The sequence below is a fragment of the Dromiciops gliroides genome, chromosome 1, assembly GCF_019393635.1.
Source record: "Dromiciops gliroides isolate mDroGli1 chromosome 1, mDroGli1.pri, whole genome shotgun sequence".
NCBI classification, from domain to species: Eukaryota; Metazoa; Chordata; class Mammalia; order Microbiotheria; family Microbiotheriidae; genus Dromiciops; species Dromiciops gliroides.
The window spans coordinates 705,152,735-705,174,850 of NC_057861.1; the positions used below are offsets into that span (position 1 = coordinate 705,152,735).

At 44.0% G+C, this 22,116-nt stretch overlaps 1 protein-coding gene across 1 annotated transcript in view; it reads right to left on the minus strand.

The window, feature by feature from the left end:
• The window catches only part of GRIP2 (glutamate receptor interacting protein 2), a 409,705-nt gene extending 388,095 nt beyond the window's left edge, over window positions 1–21,610 (minus strand). The window contains exon 1 of the mRNA XM_043977635.1: window positions 21,402–21,610. Within this exon, the coding sequence (XP_043833570.1) occupies window positions 21,402–21,567 (166 nt within the window). The 5' untranslated portion in view covers window positions 21,568–21,610. The remainder of the gene's footprint in view (window positions 1–21,401) is intronic.
• Window positions 21,611–22,116: the final 506 nt, after the last annotated feature.

Genomic DNA, 22,116 nt, shown 5'->3' on the forward strand with positions numbered 1-22,116 from the left:
AATTTTTCTCCCTCCCTCCCTTCCCTCCCCCCCTCCCCAAGACAGCAAGTAATCTGATATAGGTTATATATGTACAATAACATTAAACATATTTTTGCATTAGTCACATTATAAGAGAAGAATCAGAGCAAAAAGGAAAAACCTCAAAAAAAAAGAAAAACAACAACACCAAAACCAAAAGAAATAGTATGGTTCAATCTGCATCCATATTCCACAGTTCTTTTTTCTTTCTTTCTGGATTTGGAGAGCATTTTCCATCATGAGTCCTTTGGAACTATCTTGGACCATTGTATTGCTGAGAAGAATCAAGTCTATCACAGTTGATCAACACATAATGTTGATGATACTGCATACAATGTTCTCCTGCTTCTGCCCATCTCACTCATCATCAGTTCATACCAGTCCTTCCAGGTTTCTCTGCAATCTGCCTGCTCATCGTTTCTTACAGCACAATAGAATTCCATTACATTCATATACCACAACTTGTTCAGCCATTTTCCAATTGATGGGCAGCCCCTCCATTTCCAATTCCTAGGCAAAGAAGCTTCTTGCAAACACAGTGGATAGTGCATTTATCATATTTGTATCCCCAGTACCTGGTACATTGCATTTATTAAGTGTTTACTATATGCCAGCCACTGTGCTGTGTGCTGGGAATACAAAAAGGCAAAAGACAATTCCTGCCCTCATGGAGCTTACAATCTAATGAAGGAAACAATATGCAAACAACCATGTATAAATAAGATGATGAATACAAGATAAATTGGCAATGATTAAGAGGGAAGGCACTAAAATTAAGAAGAATGGGAAGGGGGCAGCTAGGTGGTGCAGTGGATAAAGCACTGGCCTTGGATTCAGGAGGACCTGAGTTCAAATCCAGCCTCAGACACTTGACACTTAACTAGCTGTGTGACCCTGGGCAAGTCACTTAACCCTCATTGCCCTGCCCAGAAGAAGAAGAAGAAGAAGAAGAAGAAGAAGAAGAAGAAGAAGAAGAAGAAGAAGAAGAAGAAGAAGAAGAATGAGAAGACTTTGTGTAGAAGGTAAGATTTTAGCAGAGACTTGAAAGAAACCAGGGAAGTGAGTGGGCATAGATAAGGAGGGAAAGCATTCCAGGCTCTCTCTGTAGAGCAAGTGAAAATAGGAGACAGTCAGTAAAGATGCCCAGAGTTGGAGATAGAGTGTCTTGTTAGTGCAGACCAGTGTCATTAGACTGAAACTCATGTGGTGGGGGGAGGGGTGTATAAGATGGAAGAAGACTAGAAAGGGAGGGGTGTGTGTGTGTGTGTGTGTGTGTGTGTGTGTGTGTGTGTGTGTGTGTGTGTGTGTGTGTAGGGGTAAGTTTTGAAGGGCTTTGAACACCAAAGAGAAGACTTTATATTTTATCCTGGAGGTGATAGGGACTCACTGGTGTTTGATAAATAGGGGAATTAGGATGACATGGGAGGGCCCTATGCTCTGGGAAAATCATTTGGCAGCTGATCAGAGAATGGACTGGAGTGGGGAGAGATATGAGGCCGAAAAAGCAACAAGGTCATATCACTATCAGAGAAGAGAAGGAGGTTTTGTTCGAGAGATGTTACAAAGGTAAAATTGATAGACCCTGGCAACAAATAAGATACGGGGAAAGGTGATACAATATAGTGAGGAGTCAAAGAAGACACTTTGTAAGCCTGAAGGATTAGGAGGACAGTGGTGCCCTCAACAGTAATTGGTAAATTTGGAAGAGGGGAGTGTTTGGGAGGTAAGATAATGATTTCAATTTGGGATATGTTGAATGTAGGATGTCTACAGGACATACAGCTTGATATATCTAATAGGCAATTGAAGATACATGACTGAAGCTGAGCAGAGAGCTTAGGGCAAGATAAGTAGATTTGTGAATTGTCAGTGTAGACATGCTAATTGAATCGTTGAGAGCTGATGAGTGAAATAACCAAGTGAACCAAGTGAAATAATATAAAGGGGAAAAGAGAAGAGGGCCCAGGACAGAGCTACAATAATTACACTGTTGTCTGGCACAAATCTTTCCATCTTATCCAAAAGAATGCCATGGGTGTGACCAGCAAAGATGGCAGAGTAAGGGGCAGAAGTCCAGCCTAACTGTACCACTCAAATAAAAACGTAAGTGCATCAGACCTCATAGTCATCAGGAAATCTAAGGGAAAACCAGAGCCATCTTTCTGGCCCACAAATTTGACCATTGGTCAAATGATGATCCTGGGCTCAACTCAGATCAGAGCAGAAGGAGCTAGCATGGCAGTACTGTTTCTCTGTCCCCAGAGATGGTTCTGGTTTTGTGCATGATCTTACCCCAGGCTCAGCACAGGGGTAAGCAGGCATCGCTGTCTATCTGAATTTGTATAGGCTTGCAGATAGTTGGCACATGCTAGATCATGTTACAATCGACTGCAGCTCCACCTTCATCTAGAGAATTCAACTCTTTCTTCCTACTATTCACACAGCTAGCACTTTAGTTCACACCGTCATCACCTCACACCTGCATGACTGCAGCAGCCTTCTAATTGGTGCTCCCTGCCTTGAGTCTCTCCTTGGGACACCCAGATGGTGCAGTGGATAGAGTGCCATGCCAGTCCTGGAGGCAGAAAGACTCATCTTCCTGAGTTCGAATCTAGTCTCAGACACTAGTTTCTGTGACCCTGGGCAAGTCATTTCACCCTGTTTACCCCAGTATCCTCACCTGTAAAACGAGCTGGAGAAGTAAATGGCAAAGGAGTCCAGTATCTTTGTCAAGAAAACCCCAAATCGGGTCACCAACTCAGACACAACTGAAATGACTGAACAACAACAAACAAAAGCCTCAAGTCTCTTCCTACTCTAGTTTGTCCTACACAATTCTGCCAAAGGAATTTCCCTTAAGCACAGATCTGAACTTGTCACATCACTATTCAATCAACCCCAGTGGCTCTTATTACCTCGAGAGTAAAATAGAAACTCTTTTGTTTAGCTTTTAAAGCCCTTCAGAATCTCATCCCAAACTATCTTTCCAACCTCATTTGACATTGCTCCCCTTACCACACTCGGTGATATAACCAAGCTGGCCTTCTTTCTCTTTCTCACACAGGATACTCTCTCTCTCTCATCGAAGTGCCTCCCTCTTCAGCTCTACCTCAAAGCCCCCTTTTCCCTTAAGATGCATCTCAGGCATCATCTTCTGCATGAAGATTTTCCTAATTCACCACCACCACCATCAGAGCCTCCACCATGATCATCATCACCAAGCATTTATTAAATTCTTCTCATGTCAGGGGGCAGCTAGTTGACACGGTGGATAAAGAACCAACACTGGATTCAGGAGGACCTGAGTTCAAATCAGGCCTCAGACACTTGACACTTACTAGTCATGTGATTCTGGGCAAGTCACTTAACCCTCATTGCCCTGCCCAAGAAATGCTTCTCATGCACCAGGCACAAAACTGGTACTAAGAGAGAAACTGCTAGTGCCCTCCCTTCCAAACTATCTTGTATTTAACTACTTGGCATATATTTTTATTTATCTACTTTATATGTGTATTCTCTATTTTTCTGTTTCTGTTGTTTTTCCCCATTAGAATATGTTTACTGCAAGTAGAAATTGTTTCATTCTTTATGTTTGCATCCTCAGTGCTTAGCACAGTGCCTGTCAGATAGAGGCACATAATAAATGCTTGTAAATTGATTAATCTATTTTTTTTGGTGGGCCAATGAGGGTTAAGTGACTTGCCCAGCTTGCCCAGGGCCACACAGCTAGTACATGTCAAGTGTCTGAGGCCGGATTTGACCTCAGGTCCTCCTCAATCCAGGACTGGTGCTTTATCCACTGAGCCATCTAGCTGCCTCAAATTAATTAATTTATTGACTAGATGACCTCTGAGTGTCTTTCTAGCTGTAAGTCTTTGATCCTTTTCACATATCTAAATTCAGGCCCTTTTACAAATCTAAGTGATCTCATGGCACTTTCTATTCTTTGTAGGTGCTTAATTTGTATTTCTGTGTGTGCGTGTGTGTGTTTTATCTGCTGGAGTACACAAATTTCATAAGAGCAGCTAAGTCTTACTCTTCTCTTTTTCCCAAACTTCTATCACTCTACTCTGTAGTATGATGCCCCATGTGTTTGCAGGTTGTCTCTCCCATTAGATTGTGAGCTCCTTGAGGGCAGGGACTGGCTTGTGCTTTCTTTGTACCCCTAGCACATTGTATAATGCATGGCACATGTTGTTGTTGACCAGCTGCTTCTCTCATGTCCAACTCTTTGAGGCCCCATTTGGAATTTTCTTGGCAAAGATACTGGAATTATTTGCCATTATCTTCTCCAGCTTATTTAACAGATGAAAAAACTGAGACAAACAGGATGAAGTGACTTGTCTGGTCACACAGCTAGCAAATGTCTGAGGCCACATTCAAACTCAGGTCTTTCTGACTCCAGGCCCCAGAGCTCTATCCACTGCACTACCTAGCTGCCCATCTGGCACATAGTAGGTACTTAATACATTTTTGTGAACTGACATGGAAAACAATGAATGATAAAGATTAACAAAGCCTTCAAATGCATTATCTCATTAAACCCTCACAAAAAAACCACTAAAGTAGGCACTGTGGTATTATCATCCCCATTTTGTAGTTGAGGAAACTGAAGTTAGGAAGTTAAATGACATGTCCAAGGTCACAACTGGATCCCAGGTTTTCCAGCTCTGAGCCTGTTGCTGTTTGCACTATACTGTGCTGACTCTCTCCCTTAATAAACATGTTTTGACTGAATATTGACCCTTGAGAAAACTATTATGACATACCCCAGTGAGAAATTTGGGGTTCAGCCATCCCAAAAATGATGGATGTCGAATGAAGTAAAATGTTTCTCATCATGTGGCTTTCATAAGAACACAAATCCATGCTAATTATGGATAAGTCACTTCATTCAAGCATGTAGTCCTAAATAGTCTATCCATATTCAGTAGGTTCTAGGAGCTGTGTGAGCTCCTTAGCTAGGAGCCAATAATGGTATTCTGTCTAAACTATCAGACCAATCTCCTAAAATTGTTAAAAACAAAACAAAATAAATACAAACCCAATGGAATATTTCCTACAGCCAAAATTGTTTAGAATCTGCCCTCAAAGATGAACTCACATCACCTAGAATGTTAAAAGATGGAAGGGAGCTTAAAGGTCAATGGGTCCAATGTCCTTATTTGATAGTTGAAACATAGATGAGAGGAGGTGAAGGGCCTTGCATAACTAAGAAGTGACACAATAAAGACTAGAACCTGGCATGGGGGTGGTTAGAACTCCATCCCAGGGCTTTGTTCCTATACCACAAACAATTCTATAGATAGAGCTCCCTCTGGAAGATCTACTCCATCTCTAAAAAAGATAAATCCTTTATCTACTCAAGTCACATACTGATCGGTCTGTTAAACATGCCTTTAAAACTCTCTGCCCCCTTTCTGCTCAGCAGGAGGCAGGACAAAGCAGGTTTCAGGTACAATAACTCCATTTCCTAATCACTAGCACATTCTGGACTCTCTTATTGAAAAATTAGTTAAGAACTACTCACGGTAATTTGCAGTTTCCATCAATCTATCATCAGCCTGAGTTTTACTAGACAGCTCTTCAGCATCTGCAACTGCTCTCTACTCTTTGTCAGTACCAAGGCCAGCTACCCTTGTAGATTTGCTTCCATCCCCCTCCCATCTCTTCAAGGACCTTGACATAATCATTTCCTCGCCCTGCCCTGCTCCCCCCCATCTTCACACACTTCATCTGCCCCATAACTACTTGTAGGAGGTACTTAAGAAGTATTTGCTGAATTGAGACGAATTGAATCACCTATGGACCAAACTAGGATAGCACTGCTGTGAAAAAACCACAGTAGACAAGAGTGGTCTCAAGGTGTAATTTTAGTTCTAAACACTACCCACAAGGCTGTGTTCTGGTCCCTCACTTTGGTGACTTAATGGTGAGAGACAGCCATGAAATAAAGACTGACTCAAGGCTTCAGTGTTATCATAGTCACCATCATCACTACCACTTCCAAAAAAATCACATCTTAGTACTGGCTATGTGCAGAGCCCCACATTGAGCATTGGGGAATATAAATAGCATAAAATATAGCTTCTGCCCCTGAGGAATGTCCTTTCACAATTCTCATGCTCTCTACAGGATCTGATTTCTGTCTCTATAAAATGAAGGTACAGGGGCAGCTAGGTGGCGCAGTGGATAGAGCACCAGCCTTGAAGTCAGGAGGACCTGAGTTCAAATTCAGCCTCAGACACTTAACACTTACTAGCTGTGTGACCCTGGGCAAGTCACTTAACCCCAATTACCTCACCCAAAAAAATTAATAAAATGAAGGTATAGAGGAGTGTGTGTTCAACCCACTTTAAAAGTCATTAAATACCTAGTGTGATGCCCTGTATTAGGCATTTGAGGATAAAAGGATAGCAAGTTAGAGCAATTCTTGTTTTCAAGTACTTTAAAATCCAACATTGAGAATGAGTCCTGACACTCCTACCTGGGAGCATTTGCACAAGGCACCTCCGGTGCATGCCAGGTACTCTCTCCTCATCTCCCTGGTTCCCTGACTAGTTTTCTTTAAAGGCCCAATTCAGGAACGAACTCCTCTCTCCCATCTTCAGTTATCTTGCATTTACTTTTCCTTGTCTATGATGAATCCCCACTATCCCCAAAGGGAAGATGTTTCTTTAAGCCTGAAATTATTTCATTTTTTGTCATTATATCTCTAACACCTAGTACTGTACTTTACAGGTGGTAAGCACTTAAATGTTTGTTTAATTTAATTAGGACAAGTACCAATGGACTGATACAAGGTATCTCTATCTCTCTGTCTCTGTCTCTGCTTCTCTGTCCCTCTCTGTCTGTCTCTCTGTCTCTGTCTCTGTCTCTGTCTCTGTCTCTGTCTCTCTCTCTCTCTCTCTCACACACACACACACACACACACACACACACACACACCTTTTATTGTTGCCTCTATATAGCACAGACTAATAAATGCCAGTTACATTAATAGGCATTCACACATTCCCAAAAGCCGCCAGCCATTCATCTCTTTAAGAGAGTGTACCTCCTTGAAGGTAACTAATAATAGCGTTTTTGGGGGTGGAAGATTCAGGAATGAGGTAAATACAATGGAAAAGGTGGTCTTTAAGAATACCAAGGTTAAATAATCGAGGCCAAAGCTTACTCTGCATAAGGCATGGGCATGACTGCCTTAAGGAAGTCTGACTGGGAAAGGCACACTCTTTAATGGAGCCCAATTCACCAGCTGGAGAGGAAATCTAGCCAACTGAATTTATTTCCAGAATGCTCAATATCAACCTCACTTCCTGAGAGACACAAGCCAAGCAGCATGGCCTAATGTGAGAACACTGGCCCAGGAGGCACAAGACCCATATTCTAATTGTAGTATTGCCACTAACTTGATGAGCAATCTTGAGCAAGACATTCTTCCTCTTGGGTCTCAGTTTCTCCTTCTGTTAAATTGGGGAGAAGAGTGCAATAGATTAAATAGTTCCTAAGGCACTTCCAAGCTCTATTTTTTGGCCTATGAAATGTAGCCCCTAGTCAGCACACAATAAGAGCTCAATGAGTTAGTTAATCATATGGTTTCAGTCTTCTTACACTTCACTTCCCTCCACATACACTGTGATTCAAAGATCCAGAAATTCTGGACTTCTTGCTGTTCCTCATACACAATGCTCCATTTCCTGACTCATGTCTTTTTTGTAAATAAAAGTATTTTAATATTTTCCAGTTACATGTAAGGATATTTTCCAGTTACATGTAAAGATCTCATGTCATTTCAATAGCTATTCTCCATGCCTGGAATGTTCTCCCTCCTTGACTCTGCCTTCCTTCAAGACTCCAATCCCACCTTCTACAGGAGGCAGTTCCCCATCCTCACTCCTCCAACTCCAAATCCCACTGGTAGTCTCTTCACTCTGTGATTTCTTTGTATTCAGCCTATATATATATATATATATATATATATATATATATATATATATGTATATATATATATATATGTATGTATGTATGTATGTATGTATATATCTTATTTGTATGTATTTAAATACATATTATCTTCCTCATTATAATGTAAGACACTTGAAGGCAGGGTCCTTGGTTTGTTTATTCTCCCCCCCCCCTTCTTTGTATCCACAGTGCTTAGCTCAGTGCCTGGCATATAGTAAGTGCTTAATAAATGCTCGTTGACTTACTTACTAGAAGCATTTACTGAGCAGTATCTATGTGCTCTACCCTGTGCCAAGGATGGTCCCTGACCTCAAGGAGCTTAAAATTTAATTGAGGAGACAAGACACGATTAGAGAATTTTTAAAAAGGTTTGTGCTTAGCTGTGTGAGAGGTCTTAGAGTCAGATAACGTTAAAGTTGAATGAGACAACAGAGACCATCAAATGATAACTTGGGAAAAGCACTGGACTTGTGTGCAGGAGATGCCTGGGGTGGAGACCCATTTCTGACACTAGTTATACGACTGCTGAGCCTCACCTTCCTTGTCTGACAAATGGGTATAAGATATTTGTGGTACGTCCCTCATAGGGTGGTCATGAGAACCAAAAAGACAGGCACATAAAGTGCTCTGCAAACCTTTATGTTCTGAATAAATGTCCACTCTTGGAAAGGGTTCAGAACCAAAACCAGTCTTGATTCTTAGCCCAAGACTCTTTCTCCTATATAATGCTGCCTCTAAGAAGGGAAGAATTCTTGGAGAAGGTGAAACTTGAGTTGTGGCTTAAAGGATGGGTGATTAAATATGGAAATGAGAAAGGTTTGTCTCTAGTTCAGTTTCAGGGAAAAAATAACATGAATACAGATAGGGAGGGAGGAAGGAATACAGAACAAATATGGAGACACCACTCAGAAGTCCTGTATGACTACTTAAACAAGAGGGGCTCACTGTTCTAAAAGGGTATGGGAAAATAGATAGAATAGGCAAGATGGCACCAGATTCTGGAGGCTCCTGAATCTGGCTGGCAGAGGAGTTAACAATTTTCTTTAGTTAATAAGTATTTATTTTTCTCTCCCTCCCAAGCTTCCGTTGGAAAAAATGAAAAACAAAAACAAAACTCAAAACAAATATGCATAGTAAAGAAAAACAAACACCCACATTGACCATATACAAAAATGTATAATTCATTCTTCATCTTGAGTCAGGAGTGATCATTTTCCAAAGTCAAATAATACATATGAACAGGCAGTTTTCAAAAGAAGAAAATCAAGCTACCAATAGCTATGTGGAAAAAAAAATACATTGCCAGAGTTGAAATTTGATGAGGTCAGGAACAAACTCATGTTATACAAATGAAACAGACAATAAATGGAACCTTCCCCATTTGGATTTCATCACCTGCTCTATCAACAATACTGAGCTCAAGCTGAAGGTAAGGGGCCTTTCCAGTGTAGGTCTGCCCTAATCCCAGAAGGGAGTATTTCCAAAGCTTGGAATGCCCCTGCAAAAATGATCTTTAGCGGACTAAATTCCCCAGTGGGAAGTAGTATTTTCAAGCCTGTCACTGGCATCACTGAATTTAACTTTGGCCAGAGGCCTGGCTGGGAATCCCATACACATAATTAGGATCTGCCAAGAACATCTCATGTTGATGAGACAACAAGTAAGAGGAAGGCATCTCCTCTTCTGAAGACCCAACTGGGACATGGCTCACATCTGAATGTTTGCTGCTACCTTCTTCTGGAGCGAGCTGGGGCAACCAAGGAAAGCAATTGGGCTTTGTCTCACTGATAAAATGAGAGGGTAGGAAGAGTTCTCTCCTTTGAACTGAGAAACAGAAAACCTTATCTCATTCTATTTTGTGGAATGAGTCCCTGGGAACATACAAAATCAATAAATTAAGTATTCATTGAGCCCCAACTAGGCTCTGCATACTACAGAGACAAGCACATGGAGCCATTAGAAACATCATAATGTAGCGAAAACAGAATTAGAGGAATTAGGAGATGGGGATTCCAATCTTGGCTCCATGACTAACTAACTAGTGACATTGGCCATGTGACTTAACCATTCTGTCCCGTCTTTTCTCATTTGAAACAATGAGCATGAGAGTCATAGATTCACATGGTTTAGCATTGAAAGGGACTTTTTATAGGCCCTCTAGCCCAACTTCTTCATTTTACAAGGAAGGAAAATAAGGCATAGGAAACTGTCTTGTTTAAGGTCATACACTGAGATTGAGGCACAGCTGGGATTCCAGTATATCTCTCCTGGTTCTTTCTATGGTCTCCCTACCTCAGAGGACTCTGGGAGGTGGGGATCTGCATAAACAGAAAGGAAAAGAGAGTAAGTCCCAAGTAGGGTTGACATGTTCAAGGCACAGAATCAGGAAGGAATCTAAGTAGAGGACAGGAAGGACCCCAGCTAGACTGGAACAGAAGGAGGAATGGGTGGATATAGTTGATGGGTTTTGTTATCATTGATAAGCATTTCAGTCATCATAGGACCATAGAATTAGAGATGAGGAGTCATCTTGGGTCAACTCTTTCCATTTCAAAAAGGAGGAAACAGGACCAGTAAAATTGAGTGACTTGCTTAACTTCATACAGGGAATAGTAGAGCTAGGTTTCAAACTGGGTTCATTGACTCTAACTCCACTGTTCTAGGTCATCACCCTGTAAGATAGAACCAGAATCAAGGGTCTCACAAGCCTCCGATTATCTTACACACTTTCTGATGGTGGAACTCATATTTAATTCATTATTGTGGCTTCCAGAATGCCTCATAGCACTGTTCCCTAAACACTGTAGGTCTTCTGCAGGTAAATGCTGAATAATTGAATGAATTTTGCCACGGACAATGGGGCATCAATGAATAGATCCTTACATAGAAGCTGTTTTCTTACAAGTTTCCATCCATTAGAATGTAGTGGAGGGGGTCTCTGCCTTTTCCTGAGTTAAGTTTTTTAAAGAAACAGCCCTGAATTTAAATGTCTTCTATATGTTTCTGTAAAACATCAACTGGAACAGAGACAGACAAACAGAAACAGAGACAGAGAAAAAGGAAAGGGAGGAAGAGAGGAAAGGAGGAAAGGAGAGAGGGTGGGGGACAGAGGAAGGGGGAAAGGAGGAAAGGAGAGAGAGAGAGAGAGAGAGAGAGAGAGAGAGAGAGAGAGAGAGAGAGAGAGAGAGAGAGAGGGAGGGAGGGAGGGAGGGAGAGAGAGTTAGAGAGATCTGTCATGAGTCCAAAACTGTTCTAAATGTCCATTAATAACCACAAAATCAATAGGTCTCTTCTTACCCTCCTCACTAGGGATTCTTAGTACATCAAAAGAGGGATATGTGTATGTGTATGTATATGTGTGTTTAAGCATCAGTTAGCTTTGGGAACAAACGCGCTTAACAATTTGTTCAGGATCTGTGAATATCATTTTTCCTCATTAATACCATTCACAATAAAGTACAAATACCTGATGAAAGAGACTGTGTGTGTGTGTGTGTTGTGCTAGGCACAATTAGGCACTTAATAAATGCTTCTTGGTAGGTGAGTAGTATGAGAATGAACCCACTGATGAAGGGAAAAGCAGTCAAGTCACACAGAGAACATTAGCTCTGTTCCATCCCTGGGAACTGTGGAGGCAAAGAACTGGTGGCTGGGAATTCTTGCACCATCGTCTGATATGGCACCATCCTAACACTGCAAAGTGTGCAGCAGGACTGGGGAACACAGACTCAGAATGTTAAATTGAGTGAAGGCTGTTGGTTTTTCAAATCCTTCTATAGATGGTTGTAGAGGAGTCAATTTTTAAAAGGGCAGGGGAAAACCATTTTTATTCCACTCTGCCCCCAATGCAAAATACGAGTATATATTCCTTGCCTTTTCCCTTGTGATCATGGAAGGGAAAGAAAAGACCCCAGCTATTGTTCACTTTTTTATTGTTCATTTAAAAAAGAAAACAGGCTGAAATATCTACCCAAGTCCTGGGTAAGATTCCAGATGTTCACATCACTGTCTATGCTACGGGAAGTAACTTCAGCAGTTAAAGTCTTCACTCCAGTTTTGCTGGTTCCACAATTAATTTCACACCAGAATTTAATACTCAATTAATACTCAAATCACAATAATTGGGGGGATTCCTTCTTACCTGATCTCTTCTCAAATCTCTTGTTACCCTGGAACCTAACAGATGTTTCACATCATAAAATACCCTAAGCCCAGATGTTGATTTCTTCTTACACAGACACATTCATGTGCACACATGCACTGATACACACGTGCACAGGCACACAGTTCTGATCCCTGAACATTTCCCTGATCCCGACACTACCTCGGTGTGTTCCCATTTAGCATTTGTAACCTCTGCCCATAATCCTGAACAGCCTGATGAGCAGCAGGAGAGAGCAGGCAGCCAATTGCATCCCACTCTATCGTCCTATAGCTGTCACCTAGGTAACCAGCGCAAGGACCCATCAGCTGGCTGTACACAGTGGTGAGAAACACACACACACACACACACACACACACACACATACACACACCACTTCCTGCAGCATTTCCCCTCTCGGAACAGTTTGGGACAAGAAGAAAGAGATGCTACTCTATTCGTGGCCTGCTGGTGTATATCCCTTTGAGTTCTGCACCAGTCATAACAAACCTGCATCTGGGGAGGCTCAGTGCAGACACAGTCTCACCTAGAGAATTCTGGGCATTACCAGCCCAGAGGATGTATACCAGCATGGAACCTAATGCCATTTCCTCTCTCATGCCCTGCCAGGAAGATGGCCCAGGATTTTACTGGTAATGGCAACCCAAATAGATGTGTTTGTGTGGGGTATGATGGTTCTCCTTTAAACCTCAAAGCTTAGGTACTTTACTATTTCTGTCTCTGTTACTTGAAAATTCATTTATGTTTCCTCCCTCAATCACAGCTTGAGGCAATGAATCCCATTAATTTATTATTCCAAACCCAAGTTTCAAATGGTGGTTCTTTCAACCTAGCATTTATGGCCTTGGGGAACAAATCCATGACCATAATTGTACTGATTTCAACCAGTTCGATGCTTAGTTTTTTGCCTTTACAGGCTGACAAATCCCTTTTTATTAATAATCAGTAAGATGGCAATGATGGTAGCAATTGCTGACATTTATTTGATCTTTGTAACAACCCTGTAAGGGAGGTGCCATCAGTAGTATTATTATCCCCATTTTACCAAAGAAAAAAATGAGGCTGAGAGGCACCATGTTTTGCCTACAGGCTCATTGATGAGACAGGGCAGAGAAAGCCTGACTCCAAGTCTGCTCTTCCCATTACTACACATGACCTCTTTTTAATCTGTCCCCATCCTTCTAACCATTTGGAATCATAAGCATAGACTTCAACAGACATTTAGAATGTTAGAAGCCCTCCATTGGAAAGATGAATTAACTGAAGCCCAGAGAAAGGCCCTGCCCAAGGTCACTTCTAATTAGCAGGCAAAGCTGAGCCGGGGAGCCGGGACTTGGAATCCAAATCCCGTGTCCTTTCCATCATACCGTGCTATACTCTTAAGAGCATCTTACACACTCTCACAGTCACAGTATAAATGTTCTTGAAAAGAGTGGACAATTCTGCACGTTTCTGCTTCAGCTTCCACTGCCCTTCTCCTTCCCCCTTTCACCATTTGTTTGTTGTGTGATTTTGAACCAATCCCTCTCTCTCTCTCTCTCTCGTAGACCTCGGCTTCCTTATACATAAAATAAAGACGCTGGATGAAATGATCTCGAAGCCTTATTCTGGCTCTAAAGTCTGTGCCTTCCTCTGCCTAGAATGTCCTTTCCCAGTCCTTACATCTCTCTCCCCCCTTCCCCAATCAAAATTCTCACCATCCTTGAAGATGCAAAACAAGCACCACCTGTTCTATGAATTATACCTTCGTTGCCAGAGCGGGAACATTCCTCCTCTGAACGCTAATAGCACTAACTCTGTCTGCCTTTTAGGCTACTTATCACAGACTGTCTTGGTAGACTTTGCAAGACCTGGGATATATAGGGTCATGCCTTATCTACTAGATCAGTAGTTCTCAAACATTTTTATTTGCTCACAGCATTCTCTTCTTTGCCATGAAGAATGACAGCACACCCACACCGAACATTTAAGTTGGCAACATGACAGGAGTCAGGAGATTCACCCAAGTGCAATTTCCTTCCAATAAGAATATATGGGTTTTTTGTTGTTGTTGTTGTTTTCTGCAAGTTCAAGGTCGGCGATGTCTTGAGGTTAGTGCCTATATGTAAAAAATAAGCTGTTTATTTTTCAAATATTATACTTATACATGTACTAGATAAATAAAATGCATTAAACAAAATTATTTCTAAATTTTCTTTCATCTTCAGTTACAACGTCCAAGATTTAGCCACATACCCTCTAAAAAGCACTGTACTAAACTGTAAGTTCATTGGAGACAGGGATCCCATCTCATTGACTTTTGTGCCACGATTCATCCCCCTACCCACTACACAAAACACCTAGATGAGTCCAATTCAACAATCATCTCTTAAGTACCTGAGTTACTGTCTACATACTATGTGCCTGAAATAAATATTCATTGCAACTCCAGGCTAAGCCATCTGTGTGAATGTGTGTATTCATGATTAAGACTACTGTCTCTATTAATCATACACCCCACCTTTTCCCATGCCCCATTTCACCAGCCAAAATCCCACTCTAAACCCACCTAGCAGGGTTGGGGAGACAGCTTATAGCAGGGGCCCAGAGTAGATGACATCTCAATATGGTGTTACTGCACCCCCTGGAGGTCTCTGACTATAGCAACAGCTAGTAGGACAGTCACCCTCTTGTTTCCAAAACTTAAGGTTTCCCAGTTCTTCCTCAATGAGGAGTAACATCTCACTGTGTCTGCCTGATGTAGGGACATGCTGATTGTTCCAGAGGACTTTGGAGCTGGAAGTACCCTTGGAGATCACTAGTATAAACCTCTCACTTTACATGAGCAAAGGGGGGGGGTGAGAAATGGAAGAATCATCAGCCATGATCACAATGTAAGTAACTGAAGAAGCAGCTAGAAGCCGTCTACCAGTCCCTAGTTAAGTGTCCCTTCAACTATGTCATATTCCTAATTTATGGATTTTGACCATGTACTTGACAACAACCCAAGAAATTATTATGTGTCTTTCTTTTTTTTTAACGAATCATGTGTCTTTCTAAGTCAATGAATAATAATAACTTACATTTATATGGTGCTTTATTAGAGTTTAATAATAATAGCCACAACAATAATAATAGCATTCTTATAGTACTTTGCAAAGAACTTTACAAGTATCTCGTTTGATCCACACAATAACAACCCTATGAGGTAGGTTCTATTTTTATCCCAACTTTACAGATGAGGAAAATGAGGTAGACAAAGTGACTTGCCTAGAGTCACAGAGCTAGTTAGTCAGTGAAGTCAGATTTGAACTTTCAGATTCAGGATCCAGCACTCTCTCCACTATGACAGCTAGCCACTAAAGAGTTATTTCATTTGCTCCATTATTCCATGGAAATATCTTGTGAGGAAAGTCTTTTCAGATTCTTCCAGTTGTAGTATTCTCTACCTCCTCAGATGACCCATTAATCCACTCCATGCAAGCATTTCTTAGGTACCTACTCCCTAACTGCTTCTACTATCTCATGGAAGTTATTACAAGAAGGAATTTCTAGGACAGAATGTAAGCACTTTGAGGGCAGGGATGATTTCATTTTTAATATCCCCAGAGCCAAGTACAGTGCCTGACCCATAGTAAGTTCATTCGTTATTCTTGTTCATCGATTGTATAGGTTATGTCTTTTATTCTTTCTATGTGGTCATCATTGAATTGAGCACATGATGCCTCCCCCAACAAGTTACTAAAGGCAATAAAAGATAAACCATGGCCTTATCTTTTTCAGATTGTCATCAAAGAAAATTGACACTTTCATATACAAAGCAGCTCCTGGACAGATCTATGCTGTAGGCACCCTGTGGCCAGCTCAGAATGGCATCATCTTAAAACTATGGTCTGCCTAAGACATGGCACTTAACAAAAGTGTAAGTAATTGAGGGAGGGTGGATGGAGAGTCCAGTTAGGTTCTAGTCCCACTAACTGCCTCTGTGACCTGGGACAAGACACCCCAATTTTCTAGGTTTAAGGGTCTAGTACAGAGCTTTGCACACCATGGGCATTTAATAAATGTATATTAAATCAAGCTAAGTTAATCACTAAAGTTTTCAGAACTATAACTAGGAATTTTTTTCACCAGGAGCAAGCACCACAGACTGTGTCCAGGGTCAGTGGCAGAAAAGGAACTCCCTGGTAAGATATATGTATTGGGGAAGGTGAGCCCCAGATCATGGAGGGAAACACAGACCCTAAAACACCAACTCAAGACTACTTCTGCAGAGGACCCAGAAGGCAAGAAAGTAGGGTAGAATGAATTTGCAATTTCAACCAATTATTCTTGCTAACCAGGTACATGCCCTGTCCTTTCTACATTGCTAAAGGACTGCAGTTGATGTCTGTACCCTATAAATGTAATGCCCTCTGAATTTTGTGCATTGGGAGTAAGATCCTTTTTTCACCCTAGTGACGGCTACACATAATTGCCTGTTTTTACTGATCTATTAGAAAGATGAAAAGAGAACATTAATCTCCTTACTCCCAAGGGAATGGAAAGTTGTATCTCCAGGACAATGAATACCTGGATGGCAAATGGAAAATTCTGTTGGTCTCCTGAGGCAGAATAGAATCAGGGATAGTATGCTGGATCTGGTGATCCCAGGGAAGTTCCTTAATCTTTCAGTAGCTGGGTTTGCTCATCTTTAAAAAGAGGAAGGTGGCCTTAATGGCTTATAGGATTTCTTCAAGCTCTACATTTCTGATCTTTAAATGGAAAGAGTTGATGTGATTCCAGTCCTGACAATTATCCTGGAGGGTTTCTGCACCTCAGTTTTCCCATCTGAAAATGGGAATATCATTAGCATCCCTCTCTCACAGAATATGCTTCATAAACTTCCATGACCTCCCAAAGGGTAAACTTTAAGTGTTAGCTTAAAGATAGCCTGGCTATCTGGGTAAGCATAGGCCCCAGCTGGAGATGTATGTCTTTTTTTCTCAATTTATATGAACATTTGAAGTCATGTAGACTTAGCTGTTTATTTCAGCCTTCCACAGGCTCTCTGAGGAGGTGACTCAGACCGACAGGCTGCATGTCTGTGACCAGAATAACCGGTTTATGGTGAGAGCAGTTCGTTTCCTTGTTCCACCCTTTGGACAGAGAGTTGATTAAAACTGCCACACGATGGAGCCAATCCATGTGTGGTAATTGACTGTGAATACAATCCAGAAAACCTAAGAGAGCCAGGCCACAGGAAGGTGGAGACTTGGCAACAGGCCAGTTCACAGGGCAGGCAGTTCAGGCCCTCAAAACTGACTGATTCTGGAAGCATCCATTTCACTAGTTTCCATTCATCAAATCATACCAAATAATTGTCAGATGGCCACTATAAACTCCAAGGACAGCAAGGGAGAAGAGCTTCTTCCTGGCTATTACTGGAGCTGAGGCAAGTGACCAATGTGCATCTGTGTCATCTTGACAGGTAAAGCTTGTCTCGCTGATAAAGAGACCGGTCGAAAGGCTTACCAGCTGTCACTCCTGAGGCTTTTCTGATGCACACATAGTAAGGCTCTTTCAAGTTAGGTTTGGACAATTTAGAATGTCTGCCTCGGTGCCCAGCCCTTGGGAAGACAGCTCCCCTACCATATGGACTCACTGAGGGTTTGGTTTGGCTTCTTACAAGTAATTGAGACTAAACACAGCATTTTCTTCCTGCTACTGCTGGTGGATGCACTTGGTGTTGCTTTGATTCAGTGTAGTGGTGAAAGATCAATACAATCCCCACAAATATTTTCAAAGTAAGAACTAGGGATTTGACTGCATCCCAGCATGATAAAGCACCTTTCTCCGAGAGCTACATGAAGAGCTCAAAGTATTTCTGCATACCATTGGACCAAATTGTCTTTACAAAGACATAAGCAAAATGGTCTCTAGATACCCTTCCTCCCTCCCCTCCCCAGCCATGGAGGTGGAACAGTGAATAGAGAGCTGGGTCTGGAATCAGAAAGACCCGAGTTCAAATTATTGTCACTTTCTAAATGTGTAACCCTGGATAAGTCACTTAACCTTTGTTTGCCTCTGTAAAATGGCAACAATAATAGCATCTGCCTGTGAGGATCCAATGAGATGGCATTTGTAAAGCACAGTGCCTGACACAGAACAGTAGGCACTGTTTAGATACTTATTCCCTTCCTCGCTTCAATTCTCCTCTGCATTAACTACTGTGGCAGGTTCTTGAGGTACAAAGACCAAAAAAAAAGTCCCTGCCCTCAAGAAGCTTACATTCTTCAAGGACAAAGGCAGAAGCCATTTGTCACTTGTCTTTGTGTTCTTATGGCTTTGCAAATAGTAAGTACCTAATACATGCTTAGGCACACTAATAATACCTGAGGGCAAAGAGAACAATAGCAAGTGGAAGGATAAGGAGTGACTTCCTCTATGAAATGTTGAGTCAAGGACTCTGTGAGAGCAACTCAGAGACAGAGATAAAGACAGAGACAGAGAGAAACACAGGGATAGAGAGACTGAGAGAGAATGTACCATGCCATGCTGCAAAAGGATGGGATGAATTCAGGGAACAGCTAGTAGAGTGGTTTGGCTGCAAGATAGAGCAGAAGAAAGGGACTAATGTGAAAGAGATCCAGAAAGGTATATGGGAGCACTGAACAGGATCCCATGCTGAATACTCTGACACAAGGGAACTGTTGTCAGCCAAAGTGATATACTGAGAAAGACAAAGGTATTTCACTCACTTCCATTCTGAGAGAGAGAGAAAGAGAGAGAGAGAGAAAGGCTGAGAAAGACAAAGGTATTTCACTCACTTCCATTCTGAGGAGAGGAAGAGAGAGACAGAGAGATTAAGAGACTGAGAAAGACAAAGGTATTTCACTCCCATTCTGAGACAGAGACAGAGAGACAGAGTGCAATCAGGTAGAATCTGATTATTCCATGAGCCTTCTCAACAACTCTAGGAGGAAAGTGAAGGATAGATTAACATTTGTCCCTTTTATAGCAAAAAGTGACATGAATCCCATGGCATCTGCCTCCTTTCTTTTCAATTAGTCCATATATTCAATCATCCAGTTATTAACAAATACTATTTACAACAAGCAGACAAATAGGGTAAATATTCTGCTGAAGTCAATGTCCCTTGGTAAAGTCTCAACTTTCTGGGCCTTGGTTTCTCCAGGTTTAAAACCGGGGTTTGAACTAAATGATCTTCGAGGCCTCTTCAAGCCCTAGAATTGATAAGCCCTCTTTTCCAGATGCCTCCGACCCTGCCTCACTCTGGTGAGAAGTTTCAGCTAGTACAGACCACTGGCACATCTGTGTCAACATCCACTTTCAGATCCTACCTTAGGCTTCCTTGTCCAAGTTCTCATTCCCCACCACTACCAAGTCACACAGGCTCCTGGGAGTCATGCTCTCCACAGCTCCAAGGCCAACATCTAACCCTCTTAGATCAGCAGCTGAGGGGGTTTCCATTAGCAGCTAGAGACATCATAGGCTAAGAAGTTACTCGTAGCAGAAGATAAATGGATGATAGTCCAAGCAACCTGACCACAGCAGTCAGACCCAATAGACACAGCAACTATATCAGACTACAACAGGTTTCTCCTTCCAGCCACCTCCTCATTCACTGTTTCTCTCACTTGTTCTTTTCTAAAGAGACCTGAAAAGCTTCTCAGGGTGCATAGCGGGACCTACAGATAGATATGCAATCCCATTTATACAGTGGCACGGGGCCTCTCCTCCAGCCACAGGCTGTCATTTGCCCGACTTGGAGCCTCTCCGTTGCCCTAGTTTGAAATTGGGTTGGGGGAGACTTCTAAGAGCATCTTACACCGTCATGAATGAGTCAGACACACTAGTGTTAACCATTTCGTTCCCAGGACAAGCCAACCCCCCTCCCCAAGCTGTCAGCCCTCAAGATGGCTAGATCAGTCAGTTCATTCATCCACAAGGGCATTGGGAAGCTAACACCCGCCTGAGAGGTCGCAGAGGTCAGAAAGGGGGTGAACCTCCTCCCCTACAAGCTTGCCATTTTAGGGCTACCAATGAATTTTTTAAAAATCAAAACTTTCTGACATAGAGTAGTGGCCCAGGGTCCCTAATCTGACAAACCAGAAGCTGAGTCTGGGTAAGCAAGGAAGTATGAAGTTGGTTTCTGGTGCCTTGCCGCTAAGAACCGATCCCCTGACTCTGCTAAGCAGGGCAGACCGGCTGTATAGGAGGCAGGAAGAACAACAGGTCCTGGGGGGCTTCTCAGAAAGCCCTCAAGTTTAGGCAGACCATTCCATACATCTCAGCTCAGCTTAGCCCAGGCTGGCAGGAGGCACTGCAGCACTGCGGCCTGGGGGAGGCCGTGGGGGAGGGGGAGGGGGAGGGATGCGAACCGGGAAGGTGTGGACGCACCTACGCTAAGTCCTTCGCTAGCCAGCCTGGAGTCCACACTGCGTTTCCGTTTTATCCTTCCTGGTTGGAAAAAGCGTTTCCCCTGCAACTTTCACTAACTGCGGGTCTGTCTGGCCAGACGGCAGGTGCCCGGGGTAAAACAAGACAAAATCACAGGAGACCCCTTTGCCTTTGAAGGGGCGCCCAGAGCCGGTCAAATACCAACATCCCCTCTCACAGCAGCAGAAATGCACGCCAACCCCCTCCCGGCGGGGGGGTGTGGGGGGGGTAAACGAGACAAACTGACGGGAGCTTCCAGAAAGTTGGGTCCTCGTGAATGAGAGCACACCCCCTCCCCTCCCTCGGTTGGAACCCGAGCCCTTGCTCCCCTCTCTCTCTCTCTCTGCAGACCGTATTCCTCCTCACCTCACTCCACCCCTTGATTTCCAAGCTAGACCCAGGTCCCCTACAGTCAAGATTCCGGAGTCTGCCCTCCTTCGCCCCTGCCCCCCGCCCCAATCCCCATGCGCCCCTAAGGGCCGAACAGACGCTGCTGTCCCCATCAGACGGTGATGGTCCCTCCAAGCCCCATTCCCGGGGAAACAGGACAAGCGCCCGTCACTTGTCCTCCTCCCCGCAGGAGGCAGTTCATACAGGGGGTAGAGGTGGGGAGGGGGGAATTGGAGCTCTACAATAACAAGGACCCCGAGATGCAGCGCCGGGCGTGCGTCCTCCACCCCAGTCTCTGCCGCCGCTGCCACGGACTCGGTCCTTCAAACTCGCGCCCTGACCATGGCCCCGGAGTCCTCAGCCCCCCAGGACCCCAGGCCCGAGCTCCGCTCCCCGCCTCGGCCCCTCCCTAGTGCACCCCAAGCCGGCCGCGTCTTACCTTCATCCTGCATCCGCTGCAGGCACAAGGCGAGGTTCTTCCTCCAGCCTGGCATCCCGGCGCAGGAGCAGCGCTGGGGCTGCTGCGCAGGACGGAGCCCCCCCCACGCGGCCGGACAGCGCTGGGGATGCGGTGCGGGCAGCCCGCCACCTACCAGGCTGGACATAGGTGGGCACCGGGTTCCTCCATGAGGGCCGGGGCCGGGGGGCCACAGGGGGGCTACAGGAGAGAGAAGAGTGAGGACGTTAGGAGGGAGAGAAGAGCGAGAGGCGGGCACCCGAGGCTGGGCAGGGCACGGCTGGTCTGGAAGGGAAGGAGGGCGGCGGAGGAGAGGGCGCCAGCCCCCGCGGCCGGCTGCCTTCGCCTCTGACGTCGGAGCTGCCGACTGGGGCTGCACCGGACTTGGGGGCTCCGAACCGAGTGGCTCTCCCCGGCCTGGAGTGAGCCACAGGAGCTGCGGTGCCCGCGTGGGGTGGGGACCGTACTAAGTAGCGAGAGAGCCGAGGGGGGCGCCAGGGATGGGGAGTTCGCTCTCCGCCTCCGGCCTCACAAGGGAGCCCCGGGGGCAGGGGGGCAGGGGGGCAGCGCCCAGCCTGCGCCGCGGCGCTCCGCCGGGGAGGGGGAGCACGAAGCCCCAAACCCAGCGGCCCCTGCCCGGACCGTGGGCGGATTAGGGCCCGACTGGGGAGATCGCGATATTAGTACAGTCCTCCGA